The sequence below is a fragment of the Schistocerca serialis genome, chromosome 9, assembly GCF_023864345.2.
Source record: "Schistocerca serialis cubense isolate TAMUIC-IGC-003099 chromosome 9, iqSchSeri2.2, whole genome shotgun sequence".
Taxonomy (NCBI): domain Eukaryota; kingdom Metazoa; phylum Arthropoda; class Insecta; order Orthoptera; family Acrididae; genus Schistocerca; species Schistocerca serialis.
In genome coordinates this window covers 253,424,308-253,447,726 of record NC_064646.1, presented here as the reverse complement: position 1 = coordinate 253,447,726, position 23,419 = coordinate 253,424,308, and the positions used below count along the sequence as shown (strand labels likewise).

Here is a 23,419-nt window from a genome sequence, read left to right as displayed (position 1 = left end):
ATTTTTTTCGTCGCACTGCACCAGCGAAGAAATCGCTGCTATTTTCACAACTGACAGGCTGAAAAGAAACACCCTTGGTTGACTCCAGCAGACTTCACAAAAGTGATCGACGTCGGTACACAGACACATATGCAGGCACCAAAGTAGCACACACAATAACACACAAAACAGTACACGTATACACACAATGACCACATATTTTTGGAAGGAACAGTATTATCTTCCGAAGCAGTCACTGCACTACACCACAACTTCATGGCCTTTGCGCTCCGTTGTTCGTCGAAAGCTACATCTTTACTAAAAGTTACTTCCAATAGCAAAAGACTGTCCTCATTTCCAGACTGTATGAATCAGACGGAAAAGAATTGAATTCTACAAAATAGTTAGTTTTAAAAGAGCCTGCACGTTGCATGGATCTTTCGAGTACCTAAAAAGTGGAACCAGACCTAATACGTCAGTAACATTACGTGACAGTTACAACAGTATTTGTATAAGAGTTCTGCAAAAACCGTGGAAAAACGAATACTGTAAATGCAGACGTTTTTTCAACGAGTCTCTTCTGGATGGGTGTGTGTATGTTAGCATAAAGTTTCTCACCCTTCGAGAACTAATCACGGTGGGCTTCATCGGTTTAGCCGGAAAGATTACAATGGATATCTGAGACCGTCGTCATACTAATGATGCTCGCTCCCAACAGGGATATTTTATGCCATGAGTCTTTCACACAGGATCAGTAATTACACTGAATCTAATCTGCTGAAGTGCAAGTACAAAAATTAGCTGATACCTTCATGAACAACGCATAACTGATTTCGCAGACCGTTTTCGTCTCACAGGTGTAAAGTACCAAGATGACGTCCAATCTTGAAGCGTGAGGAGAAATGACTATCGAACCTGACACGCTAGTTCTAAAAGGTATGTTAATATTAACTGCTTCGGCCAAGTTGTGAGACAAACGACGTTCCACTACTGACGTCTGCTTCAATAGACTGTTACCCGCATATGTAATCTGATACTTCGGTGACCACCAAAGATTTTACCACAAACGACTACTGCCGCAAAACAGTTATGGAAATGCCGTCAGGTCCGACAAAGTCAGACGTAGTCAGCGGGTCCAGCCACGCTGAATGGGTAGGTCTCGACGGCAAAAATGCCGGTGCCAAAAGCTTTGCGATCTGGTAACCGAGTCACGAATCGTCGCCCGTCGCCCACGGAGTCTCTGGAAGAGCTGACGGCGTCTTCCGAGCGCCGCCTGCGACTGCAACAGAGCTCGTGCCCCGAGAGGCACGTAGTAATTGCCGACCCGAGGCTAGGAAAGGGTCCCTCAGCTAGCCTCTAGCCTCTAGCGCTGCCTCTCACAACAGTACAGCACACACTAACTCATTATCATGCATCCTCGATTACCTATGAAACCGTCGCCTTCACTGCGCTATTCTCTCTCCTACATATCTGTGACGTCTATTTCTGCAGCTCTACCACTACTCATCCTCGACAATGATACTGCACTATGTGCTATCCTTCTACCGTCCCCACGAGAAGCTTACGACTGCCCACTTTTGCGTCTGTTTACTCTTGTCCGTCAGTGGCTTTTTTAATTCCCCTCCGGTGTGGTCGCCTTATTGCTAGCGAAAACAGATTTACTACTCGTTGCCTAGGACTGATGTGTGCGACCGCGCTCCTAGTCGCCGCGGGACAGCCGGTGGTAGGGAGGCGGCGCGGCGAGTGGGGGTGGCGTCGTCGCCTGGGCGACGCGTTTCCCTGCGTGCGTCCCTCCCGCTAAGTGCCCGGTAGCGGCGTCTCTCTTTTGTCGGCCGGTGGATCGGGGCCATCACAGTGACGCAACGACGACCCCTCTGCAGCCCCCTCTCGCACCGTCCGCGGTCCCTGGTGCGTGGTTCCGTATATATAGTGGCCGCAGTGCGCCGACACTGCATGCACTCCCCCAGTTCCTCCCCGCTGAGCACAAGTGTAGGATTACGGGTGCCATGAAGTCGGTAAGTCCGCCGAGCGCTTTCTGTCTGGCGCTAATGGTATTTCTCATGTACTGGCGCTACTGGTTTTTCTCAAGTACTAGGTTTTATGTTTTTTTTCGAGTATTTTCCCTCAGTATTACTATCCAGGACTATTGTTAGATTTCCAAGGCAGCGGAAAGTTACAGTAAACTTCAGTCGTCGTAATTTAAGCATCGCCTCTCTATAAGCATTCTTGTTTCTACATACTCAGTTATACTATTTGTAGCACTGAAACATAGGACATGCGGCCACTACAGTGCCAGCAGTCATGGAGTTTGGTAGGCACTGCACGAGGAATTTATGCTGCTTCTTGTGAGGAGGCAGAGGCAATTCACTGGTGTGCTTGGATACCTGAGTTGAAAGAGCATTGCGAACAAAACATGTTTCACTGATCGTCCGGTACCTTCTCTTTACATACCTCAAACGATTTTTATGTCCAATTAACAGCTATTCTTTGCCGGTAACTCCGCGAGCTATGTGTCAGAGTAAACTCCGAAAGCCGAGATTTCTACCGCGACTGCTCCTAATGTATTTGCGACAATGCTTTTTTTTTTTTTTTTCGTGAGTCTTTTGACTGGCTTGATGCGCCTAGCCACGACTTTGTGTCCTGTGCTAACCACTTTCTCACAGTATGGGGTTAGCACCCATAGTACTTGACGATATGTTGGATGTACTCCAATCTCTCCGTCCCCCCACAGTTTTGGCTGTCTACAGCTCCTTTCAGTACCATGAAAATTATTCTCCAATGTCTTAACACATGCCCCTTCTTTTCCATCACTGACTTCCATTCAGATTCTGTGGAGAATCTCCACACTTCTTAAATTAATCCATTAATTTTTCGGTTTTTTTTTTTCACAGTTCGTCATTCTTTTCCCTTCAGTGCTGTGATTGAGATATTCATTCTCCTAAATTTATTTCTCAAGGTCTATGTTTGATATTAGTGTACTTCTTTTTGCTTAGAATGATATCTTCGTCTGCCTCATACATATTAAAAGTTCGAGCTTACAACGTTGTTCTAATTGAACATTAAATTCTGTCTCCGTATAAGAGAAGCCTGCAGAAAGAGAACAGGAATGCAGGGGAACGTTCCCCAGATAGATGGGAGACAAGTAGTTATTATGTACAAAGTGGCAATGCCTTGATGGCATTGTGGATGCTCACTCTCTTCATTTGAAGATTGGTTTACTTAAAGATGACATTCTAGAGCCGATTAAAACATTTTAGAGGAATTACTGACTTACTAATAGTACTAGTAGTACTCGAATAGAAAATATACTTGTATCTTAGTCGCCTATCACTATTCTGCATATGCTGTGGTCGATAATTACTTCTTTTAATTTTTTGTTTCTACGTTGCTTTTTGCTACTGGCCGTGGAGACCTAGCGAGTAGAGACTCTGACCTCGGAGGTACCGGTTTCAATCACCGGCGGGAGGGCGGAGATTTTCCCTTGTCCCAGACTCGTCTACTCAACCCGCTGTCAGAATGGCGCTAGGGGCCAGCCTGGACGAGGGACACGCCTTCAGTCGGGTTCTAGTACCGCGGCAAATGGAAGGGCCTGTATATTCACTTTTCTTCGTCACTTAGTTAAGAGAGGCTTATAGCTCTTAACAAGTAGACGACCACTCTCCGCGGAGGTGATCACGTATGAGTCAATCGGAACTTTCTCTGCCAATTACAGCATCTCGGAAGTGTGCGTCAGAAGCTATCAAGAGAGATTTAGATAAAACTGATGAAAGGCGTTTTTTGGTATTGCTCAGTTCATTGATGCCGATACAAAATCGGCAGTTTGGAGTTTCAAATCACACAGCTTTCCCGCTATTTCTAAATGGATTTAAGGTGGTGTGTTCGATAAGACGAAAAATGATTCTCTCTCTAGAGCCTAATAACGTCGATGTGAACTGAGGAATAACATATGCTTCTACATCCATACCCTGGACACCACTAGGAAGTGCATAGCATTCGGCTCTTCACATTGAACTAAGTATTACAGTTATTTCCCCTCCCATTCACGTACGGATCACAGGCAGAATGATTACTTCGGAGCCCTTTTGCGCGCGGTATTTAACTTAATCTTGACTTCGTGGTCCCTACTGGAGCGATACGTAGGATGGTAGGATGGTTTGCCACATCGCCTGTTTCTCACTAAATACTGATTCTTAAAACTTTGCAATAAGGTTTCCGCTGGGTTGTTTTCGTAAGTCTTGAAGCGTCTGCGAATTTTATGCTTTGCTGTTGCTCTCAGCGGGACGAAGGGGAAATAAATCTTTCGCCATTCGTGCTGTTCCTTTTCTGTTACATTCAATGTCCCCTGTTGGAACTATTTAGCGTCTGTTGGACACATCTCAAAAATAATCTAGGATGAGTCGCTCGCGTTGTTTATAAACATTCTCCGCTGTTGTGTGTGTGAATTCCTAAGGGACCAAACTGCTGAGAGCATCGGTCCCTAAACTAGCACACTACTTACACTAATTTACGCTAAGGACAACACACACATCCATGACCGAGGGAGGAATCGAACCCCTGGCGGGAGGAGCAGCGCGATTCGTGACATGGCTTCTCAAACCGTCATCTGTCACCATGGTCTCTCATCATGCAATTCCATGTTACCACAAACATTTACTCCGAGGTATTTGTAAGTGTTCAGTCCATTCGTGGCCCTTTGACACTGCAGGCTCAGAATACTATTTTCGTTTTGAAAAGTGCACAGTATTACGTTTCTAAACATTTAAAGCAATCTACCATCCTTTCCACTACTTTGAAATGTTATGAAGGTATGACAGTACTTATGTAGCCATTTTCACCCTGAACTTGATTAAAGATAATTGCATCACTTGTGGAGAGTCAGAGGTTGCTATCAATATTGATTGTCATCTCATCAATGTGCCGCATGAACAGAAAGGACGCTCCATACTTACCTGGGGACAGTCTAAAATTTCTTCTACGTCTGTCAATAACTCTGTATGTAAGACAACTTTCCGCGTCCTCCCTAGCAAGAGACAATCAGTCTAGTTTCAAGTTTCATTTGATGCCACATATGGCTGAGAGGCCAGGCAGACTTCTGGTTTCTGAAGAGGTGGCAGATCGCCTAACCAATGTGGAGGTGCTGATTAGAATTTGAGAGAAAAGAAATTTTTGACATATCTTGACTAAAAGATGGGTTCGTTGATAGGATACATTCTGAGACATCAGGGATCACCTACTTAGTACTGAAAGGAACTGTAGGGGGGAGGGGATAAAATTGTAGAGGGAGCCCAAGAGACGGAAACACCAAGCAGGTTCATAGGGATATAGGATGCAGTAGTTATTCGAATATGATGAGGCTTGCATCAAAACAAGTCATCGGACTAACGACCACAACAACAACACTCCATATGAGTATACATTCGTTAGTAAGCGGTGATTTGGTACTTCAGTATTTCCTGTTGGGGGAAAGTACTGGAAAGAAACACATTTATGAACGAATAATCGAGGAAAGTTACAAGAGCTGCGATGGTCATGAGACAAATACTTAAAATGAAAGTAGTATTTGGCACACTCGTGTGTAGGAGATACATCATTAAGCTTACGACTAGACTCATTTAACCATTCGAGGAATAGATTAGTTTTCCTGCGTGGAGTCGGACTGATAATGCACAGCATTTAGATGTCTGACCTTGTCATTTTCGACAGATGTTGGAAGTTAAAAAAGAGGGAAGAGAATTTAGTATTATGTCCTGTTGCCAATGCTCTCTCGAGAGACGGACTTGGATTAGGGAAAGATGGGGAAGGAAACTATTTTCAATAAACCCATCACTTCAGTTAAACACTACGGAAACCACGGTAAACCAAAATGTGGGTGGCCGGATGCACATTTGATCCCTGTCCTCTCCGATGTCCAATGTCTTACAACTGCGGCACATGTATCGCTGCTGCAAGTTAGCACGGCTGGATACTCTACCAGTCACTCTGGGCGGCCATTGGAACCAGCAGGTTGGTCAAAAAGGAAAAGAGATTAAAGCTAGAAGATAACAACCGTTTTATCATAAATCTGAAGTTTTCCACAGTTTAGGCAATTTTGAGTAGGCATAGGACAAGAGAGGACTCTTCACTGCCAAAAACAAACCGGTCGGAACTGCGCTGTGCGCCGTACAAGCGTGCCTACCAACCTTTCGAACCTTTTTGTCAACGGTGGCGAAACGCGTAGAAAAGAGAAACAGCGTACACTATGAAGCGCAATGTCACAATTGCATGGACAGCACCGCCGTTAACTGTTGTTGCCATCGCACGAGTTAGGTCTCGCACTTTCCCTGCCGTCCGCAGGTGTACCCTCTCTCCACCAGCCAGTGACAAATGTGAGGTCACTTCAGTCGACCTCACGTGTGTGTCACTAACTCCCCTGCGGTGTCGGTCCTTTTAAGGGTTACCACTACTACGCTACAAGTTGGAGGCGGTGGCTTTGTTGCGGTACCTAGATCACTGCTTTGAGCAAAGCTATGCTAACTCACCTTAGTCTATTATAAAGGGATCTAGTTACCATAGGCCGGTGCTGGCTTCACCGCTGTTGTACAAGAAGCACATGGAGTGGTAATTGAAATAAAGTAAAGTGAAGACAATGCTGTGTTCCTTCAAGGTATATTGTGGAGAGTACAGTAATGAGTAATTTGCATTCGTACTGTGCACTTCCATAATGCAATGTTGGCCATTAAAGTACCTACAAACATAGCAAATAAAGTAGCATTACTAAAGTATTTCATACCAACTGTCACAGCCACAGATTTATTAAAAGAAAATTCCGTTTCCCACCTTAGCTGCATTACGATATATTCACTTATTTCCCAAGACCAGCTAATTTTATCGATGCGCAGTTTTCAAGTGCTTATTCATATCCTAATTTTACGGTCACAGCTGTGGTTCTGCATTCTGTAAAGGAAGACTGTCTCTAATTAAGAGGCTAAGAGCAAGCATTCGAAAATTGCACACCGACAAAATCAGTTTATAGTGTGAAATAATGGTAATGATTAATGAAATCCCCCTCATCTGTATTATTTCACAGTAATTGTGTTACTACCAATTTCGTTCGTAGAACATCTTCAGGCTGCCGAGCAGTGCCAAAGTCATGATACAAGTATCATTACTTTTTCACAGCTCAGTAACCTGAAGATGTCCTATGAACGAAACCGGTCGTAATACAATGTAAATGGAATGATACTCCTGTGGCGTTTAACATGTTCAAGTGTATAAGAGACTAGGGCATAATGGGGTTAAGGTGGAAAATGGAACGTTCTTTTAACAGTGTATTACTTATAATAAATATACACCACAGAAGGAAGAACGTTTGGTTAAATTTGTAGGTGAGGTTTGGATGTGCAGAGTGAAAAATTTAATACCCAGAGCCGCCACCTCTGGGAGTAACAATGGCCCTAATGTCGCTGGGTACATAGTCGAATTGAGTTTGGATGATAGATGCTTTTACGTCATCCGATGAAGCTTCATCTTTCCTCCAGAACTCATCAGTAACGATGGCTGATAAACTGTGGCGTACCAGTGAGACGACGACCTATAACCAGATATTTTCAATCTCAAAGACCTGCAGAGCGTACTACCTATGCCAACAGTCAAGCACCCTCTTTGTCGAGGTAGGTCAGGGCAGCACGGGCAGTACGCTGTCAGCCGTTAACTTGTTGGAAGATATCGTCACGGAGACCACAGCGATGAGGCACAGCGACTGGTCTTGTAAAAAATGTCCAAATTACCGACTATACAATTCACGTGGATACTAATTTCATGCTAAAACCAATTTCCTGACACTAGGTACGTCACCTGGCGATAGGATTCCGCATGATCTATCGGACGCTACTCGCATGTGGCCATTTGGTCCTCCAGAGCCAGTCAGTTCCATTTTCCACTACAGTCGATGTATTCGTCGCGAGACAATTGAGCAACTCTGTTGATATTTAAGAACCTCATAGGTCGCTTATTTTCCAGTCTCAGTTGTATATTTTTACACTATAACTAGTATCGATCTCCTTGGATCATCATCTTCAGATCAATGTAGCTTCAGCAGTAATGTATTGTGTCTGTGTCGGAAATACGTGTCAGAATCAGAATTCTGATGTGTAGTTCCGATGCATACAAGGTGAATTCCTGCCGAAATTACTTTGATCTGAAGATGATCCAACTATATTTATACTGTAATAGCAAAATGACTGGGTTACAGGCAACACACATTATACTCGCACGCTGCCGATAGCCTGTACCCTCCCGGCTCTGAGTCATAACCAATACAGTAGTACGCCTGCGTCACCGGGAAGCATCAGCCAACATTTCGTCTACAACAAAATTTGTTCCACAGGATGCGATTTATCACCCCCTAGAAGTGTAATGCAAGAAATTTGAAACACGCTGTATGTCTGCAGGCTGTCATGGCCGTTGTCGTAGATGGTAAAATTTTATAAGTCGTTAGGCTACGTGCTTCTGATGAGACCCAAATGTTGAGTATTGAAGAGGTTTGAAGGGGAATGTGACATGGCGTAACAACTAAAAAAAATTTGCCATCATTTGACTGATTAAGTCTGCTGCAACGACAGGCGCAGCTACGTAAGCAGAGATAAGGGTGAAGCTACCGAAAAACCACCTATAAATGGATCAATTCGGTTATGGTAATACACGTTTACTGTGAAATAACCTGGAATAAACTATACTTGAAATATTGATGGAGATCAAAAGATGATCACAAACATTAGTCCGAAGTGAAAGTACACTGTGATGAGTTCATTCCGGGAGCAGTTAATGACGTTTCAATTAGTGTCAAGCGTATTGCAGCAAGCAGAGTAATAATGTTTCGGATCTGTAGACGGGGCAGTAACTTACCTATAAGAGAATGGAGGATCAAATTGACCGAAGCATTATTTATCCGAGCTGTTAACAATTTAAGAAAGCTAATGAAGAATTAGAATAGCATCTTCTGATGGGCACTCCACCCGTTCACACGTCTGAATACTTTTGGTTCTGTTTTCAGTATATTTCGAACTCCAGGAAATAGTTTTAGCATATATGGGTTGAGAGTCAATAGTGAAAATTTAAGTCTTCACCGTAATGCTTACGACTTAACGTATTTATGTTTTTCTAATAACAACTATATCTGTTGATAATCATCTAAATTTTTCTTTTAGCTTAATCTTTAGAACACTTGATTCGCACAGTTTTCTGCGTCTTGCATTTCTTGATCATATTTTTGGCACTTACCTAAGATTCAGATAATACTCACGAAATATGAGAGATGTCTCGTGCTACTGGCGTATTCCGAAGGTGTCGAGAAAGTTCGCGATCTATCTGTTTTCTTTCATCTCTCTTCTCTACATTACACAGGGATAACGCATTAAAAAACCCTTGGTCATTCTTTCAAACACCGTGTCACCTGGTGCAGAGATCAACTGCTGCGTGTATGCAAAGAATGTAATTCAAGGAAGTTCGATACCATACTCGAATCTGGCAGTCACTCAGAGCATTATCCGCCGTAGTGTTTTAGAAAACAAGGAAGTAAGTTTAGTGTGCTTACGTACCTTCTGATAGTGTGGACAACACCACTGCATCACCTATCTCGGGTAGTGCATTTTAATTGCTATAATTATACATACATCTGCTTAAGGCAACACGGGAGGAGCATTGTGAGTTAAGGGTGGGGGGGGGGGGGTAGTTGGAGCGTTAAATTCTTGAAACTGGAGTTTCTAATTCTATTCCGACAGTAAAATATGGTATGAAATGCAGTTTAAGTTGGTACTAATAACGTATACAGACCAATATTCCTCACTTCGGTTGCTGCGGAATCCTTGTACCTATTCTCAGTTCGAATATACGAAACTTCCTTGAGACTGAGAAGCTTTTGCCCGCGAATCAGCATGGTCTTAGAAAGCATCGCACCTGTAAAACTGATTTTGACCTTTCTTACATGATATAATGCGAACTATGGATGACGGGCAACAGGCAGATTCCACATTTCTAGGTTCCCGGAAAACATTTGTCATGGTGCCTCACTGCAGTCTGTTAAAGAAGGTGACAGCCTATGTCATAAGTTCACAGATACGTGAGTGGCTCGAAGTCTTCTTAAGTAATAGATCCCAGTATGTTGTCCTCGACAGCGAATATTCATCAGAGACAAGGGTATCGTCAGGAGCGCTCCAGGGAAGTTGGTAGGACCGTTGTTGTTTTCTATATAAATAAATGATTCCGCTTATGGGGTGGGCAGCAATATGCGGTTGTTTGCTGATGATGCTGTGGTGTACCGCAAGGGTTCTAGGCTCTACAGACTGGAGCCGAGCGACCACTACGGTCGCAGGTTCGAATCCTGCCTCGGGCATGGATGTGTGTGATGTTCTTACGTTAGTTCGGTTTACTTAGTTCTAAGTTCTAGGCGACTGATGACGTCAGAAGTCGCATAGTGCTCAGAGCCATTTGAACCATTTTTTTCGTACCGCAAGGTGTCGAGGTTGAGTTAATGCAGGAAGATACAAGATGACTTAGACAAAATTTCTAGTCGGTGTGGTGAATGATAGCTAACTCTAAATGTGGGAAAATGTAAGTTAAATGAGGATGAGTAGGAAAAACAAACCTGCAATGTTTGGATACGCCGTTAGTACTTTAGTGCTTTGTACAGCAACGTTGTTTCAATATTTGCGCGTAGAGTCGCAAAGCGATATGAGATGGAATTAGCATGTGAGGACTGTGGTAGGAAGAGCGCAGTGTGGTTCGTCTGTAAAGGAGATCCCCTATAGGACGCTTGTGCGACCTATTCTTGAATACTGTTCGAGTGTTTGGGATCGGTGCCAGGTCAGATCCAAGGAAGACATCGAAGCAAATCGGAGGCAGGCTGTTAGGTAGGTTCGAACAACTGGTAAGTGCTACAGAGACGCTTCGGGAACTCAAATCGGAATCCTTGGAGGGGAGGCCACGACCTCTTCGAAGAACAGTATTGAGAAAATTTAGAGAACCAGCACTTGCTGCTGAATGTCGAATGAATCCGCTGCCGCCATCACATATGCGCATAAGGACCACGAAGTTAAGATACGAGAAATTAGGACTCTTACGGGGGCATATAGATGGTCGTTTTTCCCTCGCTCTATTTGCGAGTGGAACAACAAAGGGAAAGTCTAGTAGTGGTACAAGGTACCCTCTGTCATGCACCGTACGGTGGCTTGCGGATCTTCTATATAGATGTAAACAATATTTAATAGCTATCCGAACCTAATAACTCGACTGTTTGGGATGTGGAAACGCGAAAGAACAAATACAGACAAACCAAGACCAGCCGGAGCCCACGGCCTTGCCAGTTCCCGTCAGATCACCGCAGTTAAGAGCTGTAGGGCTGGTCTAGCACTTGGATGGGTGACCATCCAGTCTGCCCAGCGCTATTGGGAAGCGGGGTGCACTCAGCCCTTGTGAGGTCAACTGAGGAGCTGCTTGACTGAGAAGTAGCGGCTCCGGTCTCGGAAAGTGGCATACGGCCGGGAGAGCGGTGTGCTGACCACATGCCCCTCCATATCCGCATCCAGTGCCGCCTATGGGCTGAGGGTGACACGGCAGCCGGTCGGTGCCGTTTGACCTTCAAGGCCTCTTCGGGAGGAGAGGAGGACCAGCCGGACGTTATGTATTGATGGACAGGGACCGTCAAGCACTGGGGAGGTTGGCTGTAAAAGTACCGTACGAAACCAGCAAGAGGAATCACTCGTGAGTCCAAGATTGCTACCACCAGTCCAGCGAGCGCAAGGATGGCGCGGTTTCAGTTAAAAAGAAAGGGGCACAGCGGTCGACTAGGTCCTCATACCCCATATATTTCTGTAGTCAATAACCAGCGACGCTTGAGGTTACATCACATGAACGCCGCTGGATACTGACTGACTGGAAATGAGTGATATGGAGTGCCAATGGGATGGACCGGTTAGGGTGTAGTGTTCAAAAATATTGAAATGTGTGTGAAATCTTATGGGACTTACCTTAACTGCTAAGGTCATCAGCCCATAAGCTTACATACTACTTAACCCAAACTATCCTAAGGACAAACACACACACCCATGCCCGGGGGTGGATTCGAACCTCCGCCGGGACCAGCCGCACAGTCTATGACTGCACCGCCCTACACCGCTCGGCTAATGCCGCGCGGCTCGGGTATAGTGAATGCCTAGAGAACATTACCTGACATCATGCGTAGTGCCAACAACAAAGTACGGAGCAGGTGGCGTTATGGTATAGTCCCCACATTACGCTTAAGAAGACAATAAACGCAGAAAGCTCTGAAAACTCGTTACAACCTTGTCTACTGAGTACAGTGGAGGAACAACTGTTCCGTCAGCTGTGGAGCAATGGTTCGTCCACAAAAATATTCCTAAAATGGACTGGCCTTTGCCGAGTCCCGACCTCTACCTAATGACCACCTTTGGGATGGTTCTACTTCAGTCTAGACCACAGTGTTCAGTATCCCTTCTTTCTCTGGTTATGGGTCTTGAGAAAGTATATATGCCATTCCTCCGCCGACGATCAGACAGCTCTTTGAAAGTGGCGTCACCAATCCGTCATAAAGGAAAAGGGTTAACGCACTTCTCAGATAGCGTATTTTTACATTACGGAACCTACCCTGGGTTATTCAGTGAGAAACTAATCATCTGCGAATAAATGTACATGAGAGCTACTGGTAGTTCAGTGATGCCATTCTCCTCAGGACAATGAAGTGTCACAGATCGCTCTTCTGTCACAGACACGCTACTAGCTTCGAGGAAGATTTCACAGGCGACGCGGTCAGCGCTAGACGCTAATCTGCGCACATGTTTGTTGTCACACGTCGCCCTCCCGCGGTGTTTGCTATTCTGGACGACGCAGTGGGGCCGCCAAGGTCAGTCCGGTGCAGCTCGCTTCGCCTCGCGTCGCTTCACGTCAAGTCACGTCAGACGGCCGCCGCGGCGCCGGTGCACCCAGCGGCCGGCGTTGGTGCTGGCTTGCAAAACAGACGCAGCAGGCAGAGGCAGCGCGGGATGCGAAGAAAAGGACGCAGGCCTTGACATCAGCCGTCGGCTCAAGGACGCACGTGCTTCCCCTGCCGAGCCGACCACGTAACACCACTTCCCATCAGCGGAGATTATTAGCGGAAAATTTCCCTCTGCTTCTTTTATAACTTCGATTTTTTATCGTTTTTTACTCGCTAGTCTTTCGACTTGTTTCACACGGTTCGCCGTTACTGTCTGTGGCTCTGCATTCGTCCACAGCATCCTCAGTAAATGGCAGTCCACAGAATCCTCAATAAATTTTCTCAAAATTCGTTTTTCTTCGCTTTCACTTCCCTTTTTAGCCAGCCTCACTGGAGAGCTAACTGTACTCGGTATTACTATATCATTTAAACTTCAACAGCTGCTCTTGTCTTTTCAGCCTCGCTAATTTTCTTTCGTCTCTACCACAATTATGTTCCCACCATTTGTCTCGTTAATCTTTCGACTTGTTTGAAGACTTTCACTAGTTACTTGTCTTTTGTGCCAATCTTCTCAGCCCTTCCATCCCACACTATCCTCAATAAGCTACGGTGAATACTTTCGAACTTCAGTTCTCACACCTTTCTTCCATTTACTACCCATCATACGACTCCTCACTGGCGGAACAACTTGGCCGTACTGGAACGAACACCATCGCATCTCTCTAAGTTTGAACGTATCGTTTCCTTGTAAGCTCTAATGCACCCGCCGGCCGGGGTGGCCGAGCGGTTCTAGGCGCTACAGTCTGGAACCGCGTGACCACTACAGTCGCAGATTTGAATCCTGCCTCGGGCATGGATGTGTGTGATGTCCTTAGATTAGTTAGGTTTAAGTAGTCCTATAGTGCTCAGAGCCATTTGAACCATTTTGTAACGTAGCCTTCTGTAAGATCGCAATGCAAATTTCCCTATCATCCCCATTCTTCGACGTCTACGTCTGAATAACGTTTTTTTCTGTATGGGCGCCTTTCTGGTGTGGTACATGTTTACTCCACCCCGAGCACACTTTCAGTCACGCGTCACTTTCCGCTTGTAAACACTAACAGATCGTAAATAATGATCTTGAAATAAAGCTGTTTGGAATCATTTCAAAATAAAAAGGGTAAACGGATACTCTTAATGTTTTTTACAAGTGATAAACATGTTATACAAGGTGCTGTACTTAAAGTCCAACAGTCAGTGTGATCTTTGAACGAAACGTGTTCAACAAGCTATTAAACAAGATGTGTCTACTTGTGATATCCTGAAAGCATCATAATCAATGAGACACATAAGTAGTTACTGGTCTTTCTCAATGACTGTATTGCTGAAAATTTTGCATTATTTCCTCGTCTGCTTCCAAAAATTGATCATATAAGAAATAATGTAACATTTAAATCACTGGTCACAAGAATTTGGAGAAAAGATTCCCACAGAAGACCTTTCGCTGACGTTGATTTGAGATTATGTTCTTGCTACATCTAGCATAACACTTTCAACAGTTCGAGACTTTGCGAGCAGTCATTGACATCCGCACAGTGCACTCTAGTTAAACTAGCCTTCTGCATTAGTGGACATTGTCTGCTAGACATTTCTCTGTAATACAATGAATATGACGAAACTGGTTCTCTTTGCCAAAAATAATGAAGCTGATGTTACCTATTAAAATACTAAATTTACTCTAAGAAGTGATCTAAGAAAATCCAATAACGGACTACGGAGAAAGAGTGAATAATTGAATTGAGTTTGTGTATTCCCTAATAAATATGGGGACACGCACACCTGTTACTTAAATTCTAAAATTTCTGAGTGAACTTTGCACTCTTACCTTCTATATGTCGGACTTGTATATCTGTGGTGTATTTGTGGTTTTCATTTATGAAATGTTCGGAAAGGCTGAGTCTGTTTTTTTTTTTTTTTTTAATCTCCAAGTTCTATGATATTCTCTGAGCCGAGTGCATATTGACCTCCCAATTGGACCAACATGTCGACGGCGAGACTATTGGTAGATGATCCTGTAAACCCATCCGTAATTTGTGAAAACTGTCGACACACAAAACATTTTCAGTTTAATTTGAGACTCGTTAGATTTAAAAGGATTTTTGGCTCTCATCTTTCAGTTCAGTTATGTACCAGAAAATAGTCTTATAACCCGAAACCTAGGTCGTAGAGTAATTATAAAATTTGTGAAATAGGGTTAAATAATGTTTCGTTTAGTTGACACAACAAAATATTCTATACAAACACGTATTGCTAACCTCTGTTAAGAAACATCACATTTCCTGGTGAAAATCGGCTTTCTGTCACAAGAATAACTAACGATCACCACCTTAAAAGAACACAAAGGTCGCTTTGCAGCGATGATGATGCTGCAGACCTGCCACCAGGTAGTGATGTGACCCTTCACCGCTGACAACGTCATCGAAGGAAGTGCTTGGATCTGTCATGTATCAGCGCTATAAAATCGGGCGCCGGGTAAACGTGACAGTCTTGCAGAGGGGAGCAATCGTATGTGGACGAACCCATGCCCACTCCACGTATAATGTGCTAGATTTGTGGTTTATCAACGCAGACAGTCCAATGTGTCTTTATGGAACAGTATGATACTCGCTGTAACTTAACGTGAAACATGTAACATGGAATACTGGCCGTCAAAATTCCATAGTCGAGAGGGATCTGAGACAATTATCTTTGGTTTGTGGAACGCTCAACTGCGCGGTCATCAGCGCCCGTACAAAGTCCCAATCTTTACACAGTCCAATCTAGCCACATTCACAAATGATACCACAAACAGTCAGCGCCCGGGCAGGGGAAATACCCTACCAACTTGGAATCGAACCTGGGAACCCATGATTCAGAGGCAGCAACGCTAGCCACTAGACCACGAGCTGAAGACCGGATCCGAGACGATGTGCCCGCTTTGGTCATGTTAGTTGGTTACAAAATCGATAGAAATTGCTACTGATAATGAACAGAAGTCCATCTCAAACATTTTACGAGCGAACATTGCGAAAGGACCCGCATGCACTGGCCATTTGAAGTCGGGGACCTCACAAAAGGCCATAGCTTACAGCGACACACAAAGCTCCTCGTCTCTCACGGGCAAAACAAAAAAGAAAATGGACCATTACTGATGTAGAGGTTCAGTGTGGTCCGATAAATTGCAACTTCTCCTTTTTTTTTTCAAATAATGCAAGGCAGTTTGAGGGTGATGTGTTTTGAGGGAGCGAGGATGGACGGAGGCACATCTTTCACAGTAAACCATCGGAAGTTACTTAGGCATGTGATTAAGATTTATTGTTAATGTGTTTCACTTCTCCTTCTTTTCCAGTGTTTCCTGTGGTTGTGTGCGCTGGTGACAGTCGTTGTCGCGCAGGCGCCTCCGGACAAAGTGATCCCCATCATCAGTCAGAACGAGGTCCGCAACCCGGATGGCAGTTACCAGTGGAAGTAAGTACGCTGAAAACTGAAGAATCACAAAAAGCCACTAGTTGCAGTAATTTTCGGAAATCGTCTATACGTATCAATCCAACGGTCCGTAGAATTTTACTCCGAATTCCGAAAGGCACTCGCTAGACGTTAGCACTCTACAGATATGTGATATAGTTGTCCCAATACTCAAAACTAAAATTACATATTACTTTGGTAGGACATAAACGGCCCATCAGCTATGGAAAGGTTAAGTATACCTTGACACTACAGAATGTGTCCTATCAGTCCATTCCACTTTTGGTTAAACTGTACCATCAAGGCTCTTTCTCTCCATTCTGATTCAGTACATCTGCAGTATTTAATCGATTAGTTGTCTAACTAAACAGAATAGGCGTAGAGCGGCTATGGGGTATTTGCCGCCCACATGATATGTGTCTCTTAGGGATCGTGAGGGCAAGCTAAGAGAGATTATGACGTATACACAGGCAAACAGGCAGTCTTTTCTTCCTCGCACAGAATGCAAGTGGAGTAGGATACAAACTCCTTAACGTAACTGAAAAATACTGTTTACTACCTTGCGGGGTATAACTGCAGACTTAGAAGCAAGGGTAACATTAGAACAGCAGGAAAATCCTATTTATGCTTCATAGGTGATTGATATTAGGAGGGAAACATATAGCCTGAAGATAAAAGAATAGAGAACCGGATTAGAAAGTTTGTAATTGTATTCTGCAGAGTTTGAAAGCCTCGGAAGGATAGCGTTAAGTCGTTTGAAGAAGGGAAGAACAAAGAAATACATGAGATCTATTTATAGAATCTTCCTGTAAGCCACGAAAGAAAAAAATTGAATTGGGAAAGTTGATGTTATAAAAAAAAGTTTATCCTTTAATCCCTTAATGTCGTTCGTGGTATACATTAATACAAACGTTGAGCTATGTCTCTGAATCCAAAGCTTTTCACCAATAACCCTTGCACTAATGATTAATGCACTGAAACATCTTATCATTTTCCGTTTCTTACTTTTCCAGCTATTTTTCAATCATCATCAGTACTTCGACTCATTTTATGACTTTCCTTCCGTCACTCATGAATATTAAGCAAAACGTATCTCTGATGGGTATTACAGTCACAATCTGCCTCCACAAATTATTCTACCTATCTTCCCTACGTATTGAACTACATCGCACACTTTATTTCACAGTTGACCAGCTGATTCCTAACTTCCAAGAACTTTTTCAGCATAAGTTCGTTCTTCAATTCACACCTAAACAAATCCCTCATTTTTTAACGACTTTCTGTTCCAATTCTATACAGAGACTTCCAAATATTTCTCTATCTCAGTATTCAAGTTTCCTTATAGTCACAAATCTGCTAACCCAGAATTCAAAAATCATTGTCTGTAGCTACAGGTCAACGATCAGTTCGGCGTACAGATTTGTAAACTGAGAACATTCCTCTGCTCTCAGAGTCTTGCTAGTTTAGCACGATACCCATATCTACAACGACAGTCCAACATTGAACCAGTCAGTGGCACAGAAAAGTACATCTCGAGTTACCTTCTAGTTAACAATATTAATGTCCCTGAATTATGATGCTTGCACACCCGTGTCATTCTTGTGCGGCTGCCACCTCGATCTTCGTTCCGGGCGAGTTCGTATGCAGGTTGACAATTAAGATCATACTCGACGGAGCAGGGCTAAATTTTCATCCACCCAAAACCATTTATGTTTTAGCAAATAGCTCCAGAAGTGCTTATGTGTTTCCTGCAAACTGGTCTCGGCTGAATGGCAGATTTGCTGCTCAATACTATAACATTTCTCGCTATCGTCCTGTCACTGTAGGACGCTAAAAACCTTCCTGCCCATATTTTTAGATTACCTCTTTCATGCCAATTTGCGTGCTATTTATTTATTACCTTCTTTGTACTAAAAATGGCACTTAACTTCATATGGTGGTTTTTAAGCTTATGAGATAACTGTTTTTTTCACATTTTTGATTTCCAGTTACGAGACAGGCAATGGCATCAAAGCTGACGAGACAGGCACACTGAAGAAGGGGTCCAAGCCGGACGAGGGTGACTTCATCGTCGCCCAGGGCTCGTTCTCGTATACGGGGCCCGACGGGACGGCATACTCCGTGCAGTACCAGGCCGACGACGAGAACGGCTTCGTGCCCCAGGGCGCCCACTTCCCCACGCCCCCTCCCATCCCCCCAGCGATCCAGCGCGCCCTCGACTACCTGGCGACGCTGCCGTCGACGCCCGAACCCCGCCCGGGCAGGAGGCGCCGGTAAGGCAGAGCCCCACTGCGCCGACGACGCCGCTCGCCGGTACGGCAGCGACTCCATTTATCGGCCGACAAAACCGACGACGGACACGCTCAACACAGAACAAGGAGAAACATGTCTGCTGCCAGTTGCTTGCGATGATCTTGTAAATGCTAATAAAAACTTTTCACATTACTCACCTCGTCGTTATATCTCTCATAATGAGAGCTTACTCCATTCTGTAGCCTGTAGTTGATCTATAAAAACAAATGTTTATAACCTACCCTGAAGCAAATACATCTACTTTCTTCGTTATTAAGTTATTGCTGTTAGGTAATCCCCAGTAACCTACTTCATCTTTAAGATTACAGCCAAACGCTTCAAAGCACACGCATTAAAGGTCATGAAATATTGTTGTACAAATCTTCGAGACTAATTTCTTCGCTTACTACGGTGCTGGAAATAAAATTTTGATGCTGATACAGTGTAAATTGTGTCATCCTGCGTTTAGCATACTGCACGAGCCGAACGGTACTGGTAGCAACATCTAGTGGCGGGGCGTTGAACTACTGAAGCGTCACACGTAGGTTCTCCGTCTCTTCCCCCCCCCCCCCCCCCACCCACTCGCTCACTCTCTCTCTCTCTCTCACACACACACACACACACGCACACACACACACACACACAGTATCTCGCTCACAGTGATTATCAGCGTTGTTAGAAGTGCGTTGCAGTTTTGCAGTTCATATAACAATCTCTGCACGGCAAAAGCCTGCTTTTTTCTTCACTGTCAGCATCGGAATACATATTTTTCTACATAGAATCAAAGACTTGTTCCTATCAGCTCTATGCACCACGCCGAAGCACAAACTCAGAGAAAACTTGAAAAAAAAAGTCGTTCATAGCCACGAAATGTTAATTACTGAACAATAACATAGTATAGTAGCCACTGCTTGAAAGACAGGTAAAGGCATTCTCAATATAATAAAAATAAGGGATATAATTTTCGGATGCCTTCATCCATAATACTCTTACTTAACGAAGAACATAGGTATCATTATGTTCCCTGAGTATACAGTGTATTAAATACAGTTGTGAAAGATAACTAGACTAACAGTTACGCACTGCCTTTTAAGTTCTGTAATATTCTACTGTAAACTGTTGTACGTTTGGTCACATAAATAAATGTGAAAAAAGGAATTAATTTGTCTCATATCATTACTGACGAACAATTACCCTCAAGAGAGGTTTACCTAATTTCGGATGATCTGTGCTACATCCCTCGAATGCATATGAATGAATATAAATGTTGCCCGAAACTTCTACATCTAGAGCGTGAACTACTGACTTCAAGTGGGAAACACAACTACCAGGAATGTTATGTTTAAATTTATGATTCATTACCGGTACCGTGGAACACAGATTGTAGTTATTATTCTAAACACCGTACTGAGTCCCATTTGTTTGTGTTGTTGGTTATTTACAACAAATAACTACTGTAAAATGGGTAAACATCTGAAGACGAGTGGTTACTCGTAAAGACGGTGTACATTAACGAAAATAACACCAAAAAGGCAATCTTAACGGGTTACGGTAAATATCCTGATACATAAACCATGACTTCAGCAGTTTCCAAAGACGGCTGAAAATCATGGGTGATCATTCCTGAGTGCATAGCTAAATTTTATGAAATTCCTGAAACGAAGAATGATGCTTTACTTGATTAATTTCACTCTTCTTTTTGTTAACGGCCCGATCAATTTGTAGCTAGACATTCGAGCTAATGTAGCATTGTTTTGCGAAGAGAATGAAGTACTTTACATAGTGGCGAATTAGACAGAACCGACAACAGCTTTATGAGCCTGGACTATTTAATTTTGTTTCTACATAGTTTACTGCTGGACCCATGGTCAAAGAGGCAGAAGAAACTTTCCATGCTGTAAATGGGTCTTGTCGTGCTTTCTTTTCCATTTTCATACATATCTGGTGGCTGTTTATAGAATTGTTGCTTAGAAGGCTTACTAGCAAGTTGTTAACAAATGGATTTGATTTTCCACTGCCGCAGTGATCTGACGACTACATAACTCCTTTGTTGCCGTTCTCTTACTGTTTGACTTTTGTGAATGCTAGCAGTCGAATTTACTAGGAATCAATGATGATATGTTTGAAAGAACTTGCATTTTAGTTAAAGAGTTTATGGAAAAGGTGAAAATTGTTTTTTGGGTGTTTCACCTGGTTGCTCACCATTTAATCCTGATTTTCTACGAGCTGCATTACCTTATGCATGAACGCATCTACACACATCAACAAAAGTTTGCATCGAGTCTTTCATTCGAAATTCATGGCACACAAAACAAAAATTTGCTCTCAGGAATGTATATGTAGCCTATTTATTCGTAACGTGTCCAGATCACCAAATCAAAAATCCAAACATTTATGTAATGGCAAAATCGTCTATTTCTAATGTGGAGTTTTTGATAATATACGGTGGAACGTCACCTTGCTCGGACGCATGCCTCAACCTGTCACGGTATAAAATGGCCAACATCATCAAATGTTCGTGAAGACAACACGTAGAGCACTCGAAATAACATCCGTCAATATGAAATTGTCACCAAAATGGTGGCAACGGTGCAGAATATCGTCCATGTGTCGTAGAACAGAAATATTAAAGATCCCGAGTTGAAGTCTCGGTCCGGTGCACAGTTTTAATCTGCCAGGAAGTTCATATCAGCGCACACTCCGCTGCAGAGTGAAATTTTCATTCTGGAAACATCCTCCAGGCTGTGGCTAAGCCATGTCTCCGCAATATCATTTCTTTCAGGATGCTAGTTCTGCAAGGTTCGCAGGAGAACTTCTGTAAAGTTTGGAAGGTAGGAGACGAGGTACTGGCGGAAGGAAGCTGTGAGGACGGGGCTTGAGTCGTGCTTGGGGAGCTCAGTTGGTAGAGCACTTGCCCGCGAAAGGCAAAGGTCCCGATTTCGAGTCTCGGTCTGTCACACAGTTTTAATCTGCCAGGGAGATTCATATCAGCGCGCACTCCGCTGCAGAATGAAAATCTAATTCAGGATAAAGAAATATTACCTTCAACAATTATGAGAGGTTTACGGTGGCCTCATGTAATGCCACCTGGGAGCATCACTCCGCCAACACTATTTTTTACATGTGGGATTCAGTGCTCCAGGCGTTCGGCATCACCGGTTTGCCGCCAAACACGCTGTCACGATTATCAGAGCGCAAGCAGACCCGAATTTCGTCCGTAAGCAAGCCGCGCGGAGTGGCCGCGCGGTTAGAGGCGCCATGTCAAACCTAACCTAACCTAACTAATCGTGCGGCCCCTCCCGCCGGAGGTTCGAGTCCTCCCTCGGGTATGGGTGTGAGAGTTGTCATTAGCGTTAAGTCAGGTTAAGTAGTGTGTAAGTCTAGGGACCGATGACCTCAGCAGCTTGGTCCCTCAGGAATTCTCACACATTTGAACATTTTCGGCCGTAAGCAACACCAGATGCCAATCCTGGAACCGCCATTCTTCATAATTTCTTGCCCATCTGTAACGGAGTCCCTGATGTTATAGTACACAACGTGGGGCTCGCCAAGTTCATTTTGAATGGAGTTCCGCAACTTGCGTTCGTCTTCTAACAGTTTGATGCAATAGAAGACGTCTTGCAATCTCTTCTAAAGTCAAATTCAATGCTGACAACTCAGTCCAGTAATTCTTTGAATCAAAATCGTAGATATCAATCGTCCTGTACACCTACTGAATGCTGATGGCTTGTGGTGAGTAAGACTTCAACACCACCTGTCGGTTGGAAGCGATTCCGTGTCCACACTACATTTCCTTGTCTCTGACGATCACGTCGAGCAACTTCCTTTGTTGATAAGCCTTCTTCGCGTAACGTTATTATGCGGAAAACATCAACGGTCGCGATTGTGCTTCGTGGCATGATGGATGCATAATGCGTCCCTGCTGGTACTTTACTTTCATTAGAAATGCTGTGTTCAAGTGCAGCGTTCTACCCGTAGGGAGCACTCATAGTAACTGTGTATATGTTTACGAGCGACGTGTGGGATAACTTTCCAATCGGCTCATGAACTGTCGCAGTAACAACAGATCTGGGTGATGCAAAACTTTTGTTGATGTGTGTACTATGAAATTTCCATTATTCTTAGTTTGAGGGAGGCAGTATTTTGTGGATGTTGTGTCTGAACCTAGTAGATATGTTACTGCAGTGTAGATACTGACTATCTTATTCTAGTCATTCAAGTACCATTGACATAGTGATCTCGAGCAAAAACAACGTAGAAGCTGATCTGAATATAATAATCTGTTGGGGGGGGGGGGGGGGGAGGGGGCGGCTGCTTTATGGTGGTGGCAGTTTGGGATAAGTCTTATATGATGCACTATGACAAAACGTGGCTGTGACTGGCGAACTGTTAAAATTTTTACAGGATACATCAGTTCTTTCTGTACTCTAACAGATTGCTTCCTTCGATATGTGGAGTTACACAGTGCGATTGGGTTTAATGTAAGGAGTCTACAGGTCCAGCAAAAGCAATCCTGGGTAATATCCCATTAATGCGATTTATGAACAGTGTGGAAACAGTGCCTTTGCCTTATTTGGACGATGAGACGAAGAAACTTGCATAATCTACTCTCCACTCAGGACACATAGAAAGTAACTTAACCTAACCTAACCTAGCCTAACCTAACCTAAATACCCATGTCCACTGTATGGATCACCA

The 23,419-nt window shown here is 43.8% G+C and overlaps 1 protein-coding gene across 1 annotated transcript; it reads left to right on the top strand.

Moving 5' to 3' along the window:
* The first annotated feature begins 1,844 nt into the window (after positions 1–1,844).
* LOC126418834 (endocuticle structural glycoprotein SgAbd-4) lies at positions 1,845–18,874 on the top strand. Its single transcript, XM_050085811.1, has 3 exons — positions 1,845–1,994; positions 16,314–16,432; positions 18,418–18,874. The coding sequence occupies exons 1-3, from the start codon at positions 1,986–1,988 to the stop codon at positions 18,704–18,706; spliced, it is 417 nt and encodes a 138-aa protein (XP_049941768.1). The 5' UTR covers positions 1,845–1,985; the 3' UTR covers positions 18,707–18,874.
* The last annotated feature ends 4,545 nt before the right edge of the window (positions 18,875–23,419 follow it).